This window comes from Hyalella azteca, unplaced genomic scaffold (assembly GCF_000764305.2).
Source record: "Hyalella azteca isolate HAZT.00-mixed unplaced genomic scaffold, Hazt_2.0.2 contig5438, whole genome shotgun sequence".
Lineage (NCBI taxonomy): Eukaryota > Metazoa > Arthropoda > Malacostraca > Amphipoda > Hyalellidae > Hyalella > Hyalella azteca.
The window spans coordinates 374,669-391,022 of NW_025935628.1; the positions used below are offsets into that span (position 1 = coordinate 374,669).

Consider the following 16,354-nt stretch of genomic DNA (forward strand, 5'->3'; position numbering starts at 1 on the left):
TGAAGTAAGAAGTTCTAACAAGATTGTATCTGCGTTGTGCGTAGAACTAATCCTCTATCGCGACGCACTTTCTCTACAATTTGGAAGCCGCACAAGAAACGTACGTGTATTCATGGCAAGAAGTATACCCATGGGGGTCACGCATGCGTAATTACGCACGATTACCATTATGCCACTGTAATACAAGGTCACGATTTCTCCATTTTAATTGATATCTCGTGTACCCTCGAGAGGAAGGAGAGAGGGGAAAGGAGGGAAGGCGACCCTCGCCTTTGACTCGACACAGACTCGAGTTGTCGACGGTTTAGGGTTGCATTTTCCGATCACTGGCCGCCGGGGCAATCTCTCGATCGCTGCTAGCCTTGGCCTGTGTATTTTAATATGAAGTTTACGGAATTGTTCTTTCTTTATGCATGTGGATTTTGTGCACGGGCTCGTGCCTCTCATTACATTCATAAGTTACGCACCATTATGGGTCAGGCTGCCCAGAACGCTATTTGAATACCGTAGCCTTGGCTGCATTTATAAGTTCCGAACTCTGCTAAAAAAGGCGTTAAGGCGAATTTGTACGTGGATTCTTAATTCATATTCCAATGCGTCCTCTTCGCAAAAAGAATCCGACATTATTTAAGTTATGTAGTTATTTTCGTTGTTAATTCTAATTGTGAGGACTTTTTTCTGGTTAGCCGTAATTTATTTCACTTATTGGTTCATCTGTTTCATAGGAAAATATTCTTACTCTGCTCGTTTTTTTGAATTGTCATCAAATTTTTCTTCTAATTTACGCTCATATTTTTCAGATTCCGCATCGACAATACGGATCACATCATCGATGTCAACAAGAACAACTTCCCTTTCGACTACGACCAAGTGAACATCATCTGCCCGACGTACGACAAGAGCACTGACGACCGAGACACCGAAAAATACATTATTTACAACGTGAGTACGGTCACTAATTGTAGAATTATTTAACTCAGTTGAAACCTTGCGATAAGAATAGTGACGAACCTGTTAGGTAAAATAAAATGAGAGGAATTGATGTCACTTATTTGCTTAAATCGCAAGTTAACTAAAAATTTTTAGTTTAAATGAGAGGAAATTTTTAGTTAAAATGAGAGGGAAGTAAGGGCATGGCGGAGGGGAAAGTTGCGAGAGGATGCAGGCAGTGGGAGGGTGCGAGAGATCGGGAATTGGGAAGGGCCTTTGGGAAGGGAATTGGGAAGGGCCTTTGGGAAGGGAATTGGGAAGGGCCTTTGTATGAGTGTCAGCCTTGACTCTTCACCGCGCGCTGCCACCCACCCTTGTTTCTGACTGCGATCACAGCGTTGCAGGGCCACGATCATTACGCAGCTGCTGCTGCTGAGATTTGATCCTCTCCCACGTCTAGCTTTCTGAGCCATGCCCTGATGCACTGTGTTGAACCACGCCCAGATGCGTCGTGTTGAACCACGCCAAGATGCGCCATATGTTGAAATGTGGCAAACGTGGCATGTTGAACCTTGCCAAGATGCGTCGTGTTGAACCGCGCCAAGATGTGCCGTGTTGAACCACGCCTAGATGCGCCATATATTGAAATGTGACAAACGTGACATGTTGAACTTTGCCAAGATGCGCCGTGTTGAACCGCGCCAAGATGTGTCGTGTTGAACTGCGCCTAGATGTGCCGTGTTGAACCGCGCCAAGATGTGCCGTGTTGAACCGCGCCAAGATGTGCCGTGTTGAACCACGCCTAGATGCGCCATATATTGAAATGTGACAAACGTGACATGTTGAACTTTGCCAAGATGCGCCGTGTTGAACCGCGCCAAGATGTGCCGTGTTGAACCGCGCCAAGATGTGCCGTGTAGAACCGCGCCAAGATGTGCCGTGTTGAACCGCGCCAAGATGCGCCGTGTTGAACCGCGCCAAGATGCGCCGTGTTGAACCGCGCCAAGATGTGCCGTGTTGAACCGCGCCAAGATGTGCCGTGTTGAACCGCGCCAAGATGCACTGTTGAACCGCTCCAAGATGTGCCGTGTTGCACCGCGCCAAGATCTGCCGTGTTGAACCGCGCCAAGATGCGCCGTGTTGAACCGCGCCAAGATGCGCCGTGTTGAACCACGCCAAGATGAGCCGTGTTGAAGCGCGCCAAGATGTGCCGTGTTGAAAAGCCCTCAGATGAGGGTGGGTACACATCAGATGATTTTCGGACGAAGTTCAACACTTTCAATACGTAACCCCTCACAAAGGATATCCTCAAATTCTTTAGCCACATATCCATTGAATTTACAGAAGCTGACTACTCTTAAATTTTTACCTGAAAATATGTAGCACTTTTCTCGCGGCAGGCAAGATGGGCATCACGAACCTGGCGAGATAGAGCCATGTAGAGCAGGGAGGGGCAAGGTCATCGGGTTCACGACTCGCTCACTCCCGCCACAATCTTAGGTCCTTCCTTGTGCCACATATCTAGAAGCGATTTTAAATCTACCGTCCGTTGAAAAGATCTGATCAAAAGCCCAGTCTAGTCAAGAAAAGTACCTACAAGAATCGGCGACAAGCCTATCCAGGCCTATTCTTTAATGCCGAAGATACTATACTATACATTACAGTCTGGGCAGCGCTGAGTAATTTCATTAAAATTTCTTGTCAGCTGCCTCTCGTGTGTTTTTTTCCATCGACCTGAGCATTTATGGAATCAGGGTAGGGTGTTGGTACTTTTTTTTGGTGAAAAGTCTTTTAAAAAATGTTTTTATTAGCTTTTTTCTTATTTAAATTTGTATTTATTTTTCTATCTCCAACCGCGATAATTATTGATATTCAACTTTAAAAATCAATTGCTAATTACTTCTATACTCACTATATAATTTTTTGAGGTGTGTTTTTGCTTGATTTTTTTCTCCTTTAATTTCCTTTTCGTTCTTCAGTGTCGATTGATTCTTTTCGTTTCCTGCTGGACTTTCCTTTGAAAGTTTTTATGGTCTACTGCGTCGCGAGCGTCAGCCATTCTGATTCAATTGTCGCCAGGGTCGTTCTCGATTGTTTGGAGTTTAAGGAACGAAAACTGAAAACGAATTAAAAATCTTTAATTCAATGTTTTCGACACGACAGACTGTAGTGTGGATGCCGATAATTCGCCGATATTTTTCAAAGAGGCTAGAACGTTAGCCTTATTAAACGAGCAAGGAAAAAGTGTAACATTGAATAACTTACCTGAGATAGCCTTCGCTTTAATTCCTCCTAACGCTCAGTGTGCAGATGATAATAACTGTACAAATGACGCTCTGAATTACTCACTACTGATATTTCTTGATACTAATTAGTTTGCATCAATAGTAATTCCTCATTATTAATGTCAATGGCACACTAATCTCACTCAGCTGAAACTGCACTTAACTCGACGCTCCTCAATACAATCCTTATGATACTGCTCAGAACTACGATTTGTTGGACCTGGGCCTATACTTTCAAAAAAAATTAAGAGATCGTAAGTTCATCAGCCAATCATTGTCGGCCTTTCAAACAAAATCCATGAATCATAGACAAGAAAAAGAGCGCAGGTACTTACGTTCACTTAGCGAGTTTTGAAAGTATGGCCCCTGATTTCCTTTATAATAACTACATAGCTGGTTTGATATCACCAGAAACTATTCGTTCAGTTTTTTTTATAAAGTAGCTCATTTACATTGCAGGGTGCGACACGAATGCTGTATAGCGATTCAAATGGCTTGACATTCGACGTACGAACCAGGAGACTCGCTTCATTTTTTCCTTCTATGTTTGTAATGAAACACAAGTTTGTACATAATATATAATATAAAACGTGACAGTATAGGTATATAATATATAACAGCACACGTGTTTTTGTGAGGCAGGTGAGCAAGGAGGAGTATGACACATGTCGCATCACCACCCTACACCCGCGCGTCATCACCGTCTGCAACAAGCCCTACGATCTCATGTACGTCACCATCACCTTCAGACCCTTCTCACCCCAGCCCAACGGTCTCGAGTTCAGGCCTGGCGTTGACTATTACTTCATCTGTGAGTACTTGGTGAATCATCATATTATGAATCATCATATTATTAATCATCATATTATTAATCATCATATTATTGAATCATCATATTATTAATCTGCTTATATCGCAAGTTCACAAGGAATTTGAAAGCAAAGAAAACGCCAAGAAAATTCACCATATCTATATTGAAAATGTCCATCATTCGTTTCCAATATCGATATGGTGAATTTTCTTGGCGTTTTCATTGCTTTTAAATTCATATGTGAGTTATTTGGAGTCTCTATACTATTATATATCATATATTATTAAATTACCATGAATAATATGACTTAAATGTTCTATCAAACTGCCATGAATATAATGTTTTGAACCATGTATCAAATTGTCATTTATTACGTAAAGTATTAAATCATGCTACAAATTTGGCTCTATCTATATAATGTGTTGAATCGTGTGTCAAATTAACGTGTCTATCGTCAGTAAACTGATAACTTGGTGTTTCCACGTAATGTTTGCATTGTCATGTCACTTGTGCCGATCAATGTTTTCAACTTTTGAGATATTAAATTAGTTTTGCATTTATGAATGTTTTTATTGCGTTCATGTGATTGTGTACGTTTTTCATTGCGTTCTTGCATTTGTGAACGTTTTTTATTGCATATGTGAACGTTTTTTTATTGGGTTCTTGCATTTGTGAACGTTTTTTATTGCGTTCTTGCATTTGTGAACGTTTTTTATTGGGTTCTTGCATTTGTGAACGTTTTTTATTGCATATGTGAACGTTTTTTATTGCCTTCTTGCATTTGGGAACGTTTTTTATTGCGTTCTTGCATTTGTGAACGTTTTTTATTGGTTTTATGCATTTGTGAATGTTTTTTATTGATTTTATGCATTTGTGAATGTTTTTTATTACGTTCTATCGTTTTTGAACGTTCTACATTGCGTTATTGCGGTTTTCATTGCAGCGACGAGCAGTTCTGACGATTTAGAGCGCCGTATCGGCGGCCGCTGCAGCAGCCACCACATGAAGGTGGTCTTCAAGGTCTGCTGCGACCCCAACACGCAGACCAAGCCCCTGGGAGACCAGGGCGGCGTACAGCTCCCCTCCAATGGTGAGTGCTTTTAATTATGGTCTGTATCTATGCAGTGGTCTGTACCCGTGCAGTGGTCTGTACCCGTGCAGTGGTCTGTCCCCGCGCGGTGGTCTGTACCCATGCAGTGGTCTGTACCCGTGCAATGGTCTGTACCCATGCAGTGGTCTGTACCCATGCAATAGTCAGGTTTTGGTCTGCATTTATGTAATGGGTAAAGTTTAAGCAATTGTTAATAAAATATATGTAATGTTTTTGTTGTTATAAAAATGCACAGAAATATTAATAATGTACAAATTACATATAATTTAAGATATTAGCGAGTCTAATGTTAATATTCTCCATGTTCGCACCCTACAGGCCAGAACAACCGCGGCCTCATAGCCGGCAGCAACGACACCCACAAAGCCCCCACCACGACCTCCCCCTCCCCCTCTAAGTCAGGTCGTGTAACCCCAACCACGACACTCATCCCTCCCTCCACGACGTCTTCCCCCACCTCCCCACGACGACGACGTCCTTACCACAACAGCGGGGAACGCGGGGGCATGACGGGTGGTTCCCCCTACGGTGACGACAACTCCCCCTACGTCAATTCTCCCTACGATAACGCCAGGTCTCCCTACGGCGGCAGCGGCTCGTCCTACGAGTACTCTGACTATGCGGCCGTGCACAAAGACTATCCGTACTACGTCAAGACAACCACCGCTAAATACGGTCAGTCTTTACCGCTGCCGTGCCCGTTACCAACGGCTGCCCATAAGTCAACATACTTTATTTATGTTGAATATGGGCATACGGTTCAACGGGTTCAACATACGTACCCTTTGCCAACGGCTGCCCGTAATTCAACATACCTAAATTTATTTAATCCTTCATATTCGAGGCACTCGAGCTCACTATTCGCAGCCTGAATTACACATTTATATTCAATAACATATAGTTGAGCTATTATCTTACCTTGTATATAACAAACAATGGGCTATGCAAACCCTCACCATCGTGCGCCCTCATGACTACTATGCTTGATCGTCGACATAACCATTATTACCACGTTTAAAATTATGATAAATTCTATATTATTCCTTAGCTAGTCTTGAATTTTTAGCCTTGTGTGTTGCATTGTGATTATTTCTAGCCTGACTCTGTAAAACCACTACGAGTGAACCGATTGCAATTATTAATGGGACTTAACTGCATTGCAGTGCATTCACTCAGTTACTTATTGCGTAAGTGCATCTCCACTGCCCTCAGTTAGAGGGCAGTGGAGTTTTGGGAGGGCAGTTTAGGGCAGTTTTTTGGGAGTAAGAAAGCAGTTTTTTGGGAGTAAGACAATTGTTTGAAGTTTATTGCTCCGATTTATCCGTCCCCATCAGTGGCGGCTTTCCCTAAAATATTCTTAAGCCCTCGAAATAATTGTGTGTGTAATTGTTCATTTATAAAACTTTAATAATTATTTTTCATAAAAAAAAGCCAACAAATTCAAAGTAGTGTAGCCTGAATATAATTTTAATTAATCATCATACAACCATTCAATAACTTCTCAAATTTGATCATAAATTATCCTCCACCTTGTCCTTAAAACCAGGGTCTTAGCATTTCAATCCTTAAAACCTAGTGATGCATCTGGTCTCAGATTTATCTACTGATGTAAAACAAAGATTTCATCCTAAGAATTACTACGAATTCTTTCACTTTTGTTGTTAACTGATTTTTTTGTTTCAGACCCTATGAAGTACCCCGACATTCGCCAGAACGAAATAGTTAAGAACGAAGCCCTGAACTCGGGACCTTCCTCCTCCCGCCCTCCTGCCCTGTGGTGGGTCGTAATGGTCATGGCTGCGGTGCTCGTGTGTCTTGGCCCCACCAGACGTGGTCCCTGCTGGGTCACTAGCGACCTCCCATGGCAAGACCGACGCACTAATACTGACGAAGGCGAGGCGTCACCGGTGCGCCTCAAGACGGTCACCAGCGCGTCTGCTGACGTCGCGCACATGCAGTTGCAGGAGCAAGCCGCCCCCGCGCTTTTGTCTCGCCGCCTCGCGTCGTCTACCCTCAAAACTCTCGTCGAGAAGCGCCAGCTGACGACATCTGACTGCTTGCACGCCAATATGGCCGCCCCTGAGGAGCGGCAGTGGCGAGGGACGTCGCTGGGGGAGCACGTAGGACCTCCTCATCGCCGACGCCACGTCAGGACGGAAACGAACACCTACCGCTGCTGCCGGGCGACGAGAGCCAGCGTCGTGGCGGGCCCGCTCAGCAGCTCGGGTGATGTCGCCGCTCTCAGTCCGGTGTCTCACTAAAATGTTGCTTAAATATTTTATGAAATATTGTTATTTTCGTCTTAGTTGAAACATTTGGTGTGATTATTTTTGTTTTAAGCTAATATTAATTTATTTGGAACCGTGGGGAGGGCGGATTAATCTGTTCGTGTTTGTTTAGTTGCGAGGCTCCCGTGGACGCCTGCTTTGTTTCAATGTTTATTTGCTGCTGCTTTTCCCCATCCCCCAACTGGCGACGCGATGTTTTGATGTTCTGTGTGGATGTGTGGACAGGATCAGGAGTGTGTTGGTGTGTGTTGTGTGGCACATCTAAGTGTGCCTCAGCAGTCATGTGTGTGAGAAGTGTACATATGTACAGCACTTCACAAGCTCGTATTTTTGTACATATATATCAACGTAGGTTGCGTGGCCTACACGTTAGCTCACCTGTAATATTAACTTATTGATGCCATGAAGGAATGAAAGTTCGATGTAAGTGCGCGTGAGAAGTACCGTATATTTCTGAGCAAGACGCCATATACATTACAACGTTGTTGACTTAAATGATCCGTTTACCTCAAACTGCTGAGGACGGCGCAGCTCCGACTTCCAATTTCGTCTCCATTCCGTGTCCGCAATTTTGTTTCATGTACGTCGAGACCTCTCATGAGGGCACCGCAAGCCCTCTGGGTTTGGTCGGCCCTCAATTTAAGGCTCAGGTGGAGCGGAAAAATACTCGGACCCATTTTTATCAGAAGTGTTTTACGCTGTTTGTGTTTCCATGGAGATAAAATTGTAAACAATGATAAAAGGAAATGTGAGAACTACGGATAATGGAGGTTTCGTTTCTGCAGGCGTTTGGTTGTTGTCGCTGTTGATGCATTGCCACGCCATTGTTATTTTTTGTACTTTTCTAGGACTGCTTATGAATGCTTGAGCTTACCATTACTGCTGCTTATAACTCGCATATGGTGTGGATATATATTATATTTATAAAATATAGGGATATGAAAACTCCTGTAATTATCTGAGCTGCGAAACACGAGTATGTTGTGCTGCGGTGTTGTTGGGCATCGCGTGTGTAATTGTATGGATGAAAGTTTCCTTGTGTGACAGCCCAAAAGTGTTGGCATGATTGCAAATTAAATGATTGAGTAGAATTTCTAATATTCCTTATTTGTGTCATGCTGTTTGGTTAAATCCACGTTGCTCACGCCAGTGAATGTTGGATGTGACGATACGTTATGTGCACGCTATAGCGTCGGTGATGTCCTGAGATTTGTGCAAAGAAATAGGATAGAAGTCGTGAGAAAATAGGATATGGCGCTAGGAAGTCTTGGTATATGTAAATAAAACGTGATACTCGCTAAGATTTTTGTACATAAGAGTAATGAGAAGAAAACACCGTATTTATTAGAACCTGTTCGTAGATAATCCAGTGGGGAAAAAGTTTAAAACGTTCACTATTTTCATGAAGGTGTTACCTGATCGAATTTACGCATCGTCTCCTAGAACAAAATGTGGTAGAAAATAAATACGCGGTTAGTAGAATGCTGATAAACTGGTAAATTATTTTGTCACTTCTTCTTCACTACATTTCCGTAATTAATCGAATCGGTGGAATTTTAGGCGGGAGGTTCCCATAGCATAGCAATCGGGGGTGGATGGGGAGGTAGACAAATGTAACATCATACGTAAAACTTGTGTTCTCTTCACGAAAGAATGATTGCCCTTTGTTTTTAAGTGGGAAAAGATCGTTTTTTGTTCGTTTTGACCGTCATTTGCGCTACGAATGTAGGTATATTTTTAGCTTGTTTTATTTGCTGCGTTTTGATGGTCGTCTACAGCTCCCTAGCCTCGCGCCTGAGCCTGGCTCTCCACTGCTGAGACCGCAGCCTCTTTGTACACTTCTAATATGGATTGATTTTTTCAATAAAATATTTCTTGATTGAAATATTTGTAGGTATTATATTTTTTGGAAGATATTTTTGCATGCTTGAAACTCGGCTGATATCCCTTCTTTGATTTCACTTGCCTGAAATATATGGTCCATATAAATGAAAGATTCAATTCATATATTGGCGTGAATACCTACTATTGCGATCCATCCATTCTTCCTATACCTAAAATGTCTCATTTTCCTGCGTTCTAAATCTTTCATTAATCAGGAAAAAGTCGTGCAACTGAATCTGCAGAAACAGATGCTAAGACGTTGTTCTCGCGAACCTCGTTCTTGATTTCGCAGCCCATTATTCCCATTTAGGGGTTCCTCCTCCAGTTTGGGGTTCCTCCTCCAGTTTGGGGTTCCTCCTCCAGTTTGGGGTTCCTCCTCCAGTTTAGGGTTCCTCCTCCACTTTGGGGTTCGTCCTCCATTTCGCAGCCCCTCCCTATTTTATGCTATCCCGATGCTCTCCATAACCCTTTTCACAAACGTATGTCATTTTACTTATCTTGCTCTATTATTCACCATCCCCGTTGACAGCCCCACAGAGGGTAGGTTTGACTTTGCCCTCAGCTGCCCAGTAGCACGGACGACTTTGATGCACGGAGCCACGAACATGTGAACGTCAGCTGTTGAGTGAAGCCTTCCGCCTTCTCGCTGTTCTTTTTCCCTACATTTTCCTTATTTCTCCTCTTGTTCTCTCTCGTTTTTTTTTTCTTTTTTTCCCCCTTGACAAAAATGCAATTATTACTCAGTATCTTCACATCATTTTTGAAAGTGACTTCGAATTAATTTATCCAGGAAAAAATAGTTAAATTCTGAATACTCTTCCTCCACTTGGTTCATGAGCCAGGGTAGAAGCAGCGCTGGGGCTTAACTTTAAAAACCTATCTGACCGCTACTAATCCTCTGAGGCGCTGCTTATTGTTCTTACTGGTGGATATTAATGATTTCCAATTGATTATTTATATATTTTTTTGAGAATTAACCTCTTTTCCACTGATTCGAAAGCTTCGACCAATGTGTTATGGTGTTACTAATAACGCCCGCGTGTTTTATAGTACAGAGCTTCATTATTCGTAGCAAACATCCTTCCTATTCCACTGTTCACTCACGCCTATCGAAGTATACGTCTTTTCTACTGCATCTTACGATTAAATAGACTAGACTCTCGGTAGGTACGTAGTATGTTATAGTAGGAGTTCGTTACGTGTGCAGCCTGCTCGTTAATCTGGATACCATGGAAAATATACGAAAAAAGGTATCGACTATCGGTCGTTCGTAACAGTACGTGTTCTTGTAAGCGTGGATTTTGTTTTTCTCTTTATATTTTTGACTCGTTTTGGCTTGCGGTCCAGTGGCTGGTGCTGGAAAAGTGATGCAGGTTTACCCTCTATGGACAACACAACTTTCTATACAAGTGACAGGCCGTATGATGTACGCTCGTTGCCACACAAAATTTTGCGCAAGTTTCTACCGGCCGAAGTCCTGTAATTTCTTACGATTCGTGGAAACTTTAGTGATCATTGAAGATATCCTTGATATTTCAGTTATGGATTAGTTTTATTGAAGAATTCCGGGAGAGGGTAAATGAATTTATTGTAAATCCTGTACTCAGCTAGGCTCAGGCGGAGCGCAACAGTAGGGCTCTCATTTATCCTCCATAGAAGCACTGTACCCATGTAAAAATTTCAAAATTAATTGTGAATTTTGTCTTACACTGACATTCATTAACACTGAACGATTTCTATACCTGGCACGGGCGTATCTCATTTAATTCGCTAGGCTCGAGCTGCGGGATTTTACGTTCATGACGACGCCACACCCCCACGAGTTTTTTGTTAGGTAAATTAAACGTTCATTGTTTAATATTCTCGAGAAATTTATAATTTAATATTCTACGAATATTTTATTTCATAGTGAACTGTTTAAACGGTTTCTACGTTCACTGACTCCTCGCACTTCTTTCTGCGTTGCTGCTGTTGTTGAGTTAATTAAAAGATTCATTTTATTGAATGCATTCTGCAGCTTCACTGCTGTTAGTAATATTTGTTAAATTATTAACGTCCTCCTTGTTAGACTGAGAGATCGGTTGATCACCAAGCACCGCTTGGACGGGGCTTGGGGCATCAGGATTTCCGAACCTTGTTATTCACTTATTTCAAATAATTTGTTCGATTCATTTATGTAATTGATAGCTCGTCATGACAACAACTCTTAGGTTCTGTTCTTCAATATGTAAAGACTAAATTACTTATATTGACGCTTTTTGACCATACAAGCTTCTCGAATTAATTGGATATCGAACTACGTGTATTCACTCCATTATTTACATATTTTGTTGAGACTCGTATTTATACAACTGATTATTTTCTAGTATTTTGTATGCCATAAAAAAATAAACGAAAATTCTTAATAACGACCTCTAAAAATGCTGTAAGAAACAAAATGAAGCATGTTTTGAACAGCGCTCAGTTCACTTAAATTGAGCTCAAATTCTTGACTAATTCAATTACTTAAAAGTTTAATGTTTCCCGTTATGAGTATGCACCTCATAAATTTTTTTAACGGTAGCGGTGAATGGAGAGGTTAAGGTTCAGTAGGCAGCAGCACCAGTTCAATTCCAGACCAGTTATTCTGACTGGAATGTTCACGTAGCAGTAGTTTAGGAATTGGAATACTGTTGAACACTTGTGTTGCGTCCGTGGCTGTATCCTACTGTAAGATGTCTCTCTACCCAATCAAAGGTTATCCCACTTGAAACCTGTACGTTTAATTTAATGAAATATATTAAATCTCGTGTAGTGAGAGGCTCTTTACAAGTACTGTTCTACCACATACTCAGAAATAATTGTCCCGCGACGCGGTCGTGTTCCTTGTTCGATGAATGCATTTTGTGCCCACTTGACTATCCTAACGTGATCTTTCACTCTGAATTACGTGTACACAATCGCATTTGGCTTTGAATAGCATTAATGTGCCTAAAATTAGTTATCTCCCTGCATCGAGTAGCAAACTAGAATATTTGGCGAGTGTGAGTGAGTGAAGAAATCGTGTGTCTAATACGGAGTTTGTGTTCTCGATCATAATTATGATTATATTATAATGATATTATAATTCTAGCCGATCTCTTAGTCGAGCCGTAGCTGCGTGAAAGTCGCCCTATGTTCCCTGTAATGTGATAGATCCTATATTTATCATAGAGTATATCGTAGCGCAGCGTGGTGATGACGAGTGGCACCGGAGGAGTGGCAGGAGGAAGGGGCGATTACGTGCTATTGTCTCTGTCTCCAGTCCTTTATAAAGATTCTTGATTTAAGGCCTGAGGGTCATAATATCGTAATGTTCTTGCCTTGATCTAATTTGATTTTGTAAAGTATTTACATTAATATGGATAGACTTGAAATTAAGGTGCACACGATCTAAGTAAGCTGAGCTCTGTCCTCAGTCCAACCTCTCAGTGTCACCGTCATGCGTCACGCTGGTGTGTTGGTCAATCAGCAACAGCTTTGATGGTGTGTCTGTTACTCGCCAAAACACCGTATATTTTGTAACTCATTTTGTATATAATAAAAGTTCAGGTAAGCTATTGAGACTATCAGTTTCCTTGATTCATATTCTTACATTTAGAATAGAATAGAAGTGTCGGCGCTGAAGAAATAGGCCCATGGCCTGTTGCCGATTCTTGAACTTTTCGTGACTTGATTCACAAGGGATCCGGCCTTTGGAACCCGATCTTTCCATAGCTGACGATTGATTTTTGTCAGCGTTAAAACGCAGCTGCCACTTATCAGCCCAGTCAACCAGCCTGTCAAGATCAACTTGCAACTGTATTTTTTGCGACGTATTCTTCATTTGAACTTCGATCGTACCGAAATTGTAAATTGGTAATCCTAATGAATTGAGAAGAAACTGTTAATCCTAATGAATTAAGCAGATTTGGACAAGAAGCGCGCTTTGTATGAGAAGATATTTTGTCCTAGTGGCGGCTGATAAGTCACTATGGGGACAACAGCCTCGTCTCATGCCAAACATCATGTTTGAAAAGCTTAGGGCAGCACACTCCTTTGAGTGCTTCTTGGCAAATGAAGCTAGTTCGTTGAATAAACGATCGGAGTTGGTGGCACTTCTAGAGCTGCGAAATATATATATTTGTTTTGATAATCGAAGTTACACATCTGCAGTCCATGTTCAAGGTTGAGGAGAGTGAGGTCTCGCTTCAGGTTTATGATGCTTCCCTAAATCTGGTACACAAAAGTAAAACTTTGTCTGTTCCTCACAAGCAAGCTGGGTCTGCCGTACGGATATTAGCAAAGCTTCTTAGGTGAATGTGCGCTGTTGACTGTCGGCCGAGACGAAAAGAGATTTTGACTATCGTGTTCAGTTATAGGAGCCTTCGTAGCGCAGACAACAGGAACTTGAAGCTTGGGTTGAGCGCTGTCAGAGAAGACAACCGCATAAGTTACCGCTACCTGGCGACTCCAACTATCCTGAAAAGGCTGAAACATTGATATCTACCATGCAAGCGATGGTCATCCAGTCCTAATGTTTCACACTGCAACGAAGAAAGCTTTCCTTGTATGACATCAAAAGGAATAACTAGGCTCGGGATTGATCAGTCAACATCAGCAGGCGTTCTAACGAACAGGCATCTCTCTATAAACGTTTTCGTTGGCATGTTTTGTCCTGCATTACAAGTGCGTGCCTCGTTAAGTTCAAATTCCTGTCAATTTTTTGCAGACGATAAGAAGGTCGACGAGTCAGATGCTAGTGTGACCCTTCAAAATTGCTAAGGAAGTTTACAATATTGGCGACGGATTGGCAACTGCACCTCGAACCTGAAAAGTAAAGTGTCCTGTGTCAGGCAGTCCAAAGCAACTGCAACCAATACACCAAACAGGGCAGAGGCACTCGAGGTTGCTCATGTCGATGAAGTAAAGTTAATTAAAGGAAATTTGGGATTAAGGGCCGATAAAGACCTGCTGAAATGTAAGGTCCTGTAGCAGAAGCAGCTGCAGAGGCAGATATGATTGTAATGACTATAAATTCTTCAAAACTTTGATATGTAAATATACTGGTTATACTCTTTTTACTTCATTGTGATCGTTCTGACTGCGCAATTACAATTGATATTTTAGGTGTGAAAAACTCTTGATTGACACCACGTTCTATAAACTTTTTTATATTTTGGCGGCTTCGTTGAACGGTTGAAAGTCCAGGGTGGTGGCCGGTTACTATTATTCTTTATTAAACATTAACTTACAAAATCCGCCGCCTGCCAATACATCACTTCAATTCAAACTATAATTTTCAAAACTAATATTTTTGAGGACTTTCACCATTTTCAGTTATATATAAGGTACATCCGGACTTTGACGAAAAAAGGAAATTAAAGTAACTGACCGTCTGATTACGTTTTGCACGAGGGCGATAACCAGAGGCGCCTTGCAGAGCAGTATATATGGAAGCATGATAGAATTGTTAATGCACGGCTACTGCTGATATATGTTTTAATTTAGCAAGTAGATCATCTAGGTATTTTTTTCAATAATATTATAATTATGTATATATTTCTATTATTATTGTTATTATTATTATTATTTTTTTTTTGTTTAATAAAGGCTGTTATATTAGCAGCCCTTACTTATCTAAATTACATTAGCAGTAACTCATTTCATTTACTAATATATGTTCCCTGTAAACTTCTACCCAATCCTGCACTGAGCTTACATCAGTCAACCTCACTAAATGGCAGCAATTAACTTCATATACAAAGAAGCTGAAAACCCCAAGCTATAAACTCTCAGGCCCAACGGTCATCCATCTGGCAGACCTGCGGCTTTAAGTCCACTCCAAGTGGACACCCTGCAAAGAAAGGTATTATTGCAGATTAACTACATCCAAAAAAAAGGGTGTTTTTTTTTTTTAATTATATGTTTTTTGGGGTGTAGATTACGAATCTGAAATCCATTTTTGGCGGTCGGCATCGGAAAACCGATTTTTTTAATCGGTTTTCCGATGCCGACCGCCAAAAATGGATTTCAGATTCGTAATCTACACCCCAAAAAACATATAATTAAAAAAAAACACCCTTTTTTTTGGATGTAGTTAATCTGCAATAATACCCAAAGAAAGAAGAGAAGATAACCAGAGGTCAGCATAGCCCAAGTCCACAGTGCGATTCATATACCTTCCCGAGCGTAACGCAGCCGGGCATCTTCACGGCTTAGCCTTTTGACACGAAGCGCTCACCACAACAGTGACGTTCAGTCTGAACAGGTTGGAGCACAACTGGCCAGGGTGCAACAGGCCCTACCAGTGGCTACCACAACAGCTACTCCTAAGTAGTCCTAACGGACCTAACGTAAGTCGTAACCTAACCTTACATGCGTCGCCTGTTGCGGTAGGGCCTGTTGCGCTGTGGACTGTGGAGCAGTGGCTGTGTCGTGCAAAGCGGATTTACTGTTAGCCGGAGTTACCCACAGCTCATTGGTCTGAGGCTATGTGTAGATATTGCATACTGATGGTTCATGGTTGGCGTTAGGCCCAGCCAGGGCCTGTTTACGAGTCAATTTTGTTACCCACGGCTGCGCTCCCTTGCACAAATTGAAGGGTTGAGCCTGTAGAGTTCTGTTCTGACCGCTGAGGCAAGAGGTTCCTTGTGCTGAGCTCCCCTGCACCCGTGATAGTAGCCTGCTTCGGCCGGCTGCTACATCATCTTTCTAGAAGGCAACTATCTTTCTCGAACTTTGAGAATGCCGTTCTGTCCCGCTCTGAGGCGTTGAGCCGGCAGATGCCATGGTAATGGTACAACCAGAACCAGCTAAAGTGAAGTTTAACTCCTGAACACCCTAAATCCTGATTTAAAAAAATAATGAATCAATGATTTTTTTTTATTTTTTCATAATTTTTTTATTTTATTTTTTCAGCTTTTTCATTTTTTTTAAACTTTATTTTTTATGTTGCAATTAGTCTACTAACAATAACAGTAGGTATATGGATCATAATGGATTATGGATAATGGATGGCTAAAATGGGCAATCATTGCCTTCAAGG

The 16,354-nt window shown here is 41.7% G+C and overlaps 1 protein-coding gene across 1 annotated transcript in view; it reads left to right on the forward strand.

Annotated features, from left to right (window-relative positions):
- The window catches only part of LOC108682533, a 115,007-nt gene extending 104,951 nt beyond the window's left edge, over positions 1-10,056 (forward strand). The window contains exons 2-6 of the mRNA XM_047880483.1: positions 801-942; positions 3,858-4,026; positions 4,970-5,116; positions 5,456-5,812; positions 6,821-10,056. Coding sequence (XP_047736439.1) covers positions 801-942; positions 3,858-4,026; positions 4,970-5,116; positions 5,456-5,812; positions 6,821-7,398 — 1,393 coding nt within the window. The 3' untranslated portion in view covers positions 7,399-10,056. The remainder of the gene's footprint in view (positions 1-800; positions 943-3,857; positions 4,027-4,969; positions 5,117-5,455; positions 5,813-6,820) is intronic.
- Positions 10,057-16,354: the final 6,298 nt, after the last annotated feature.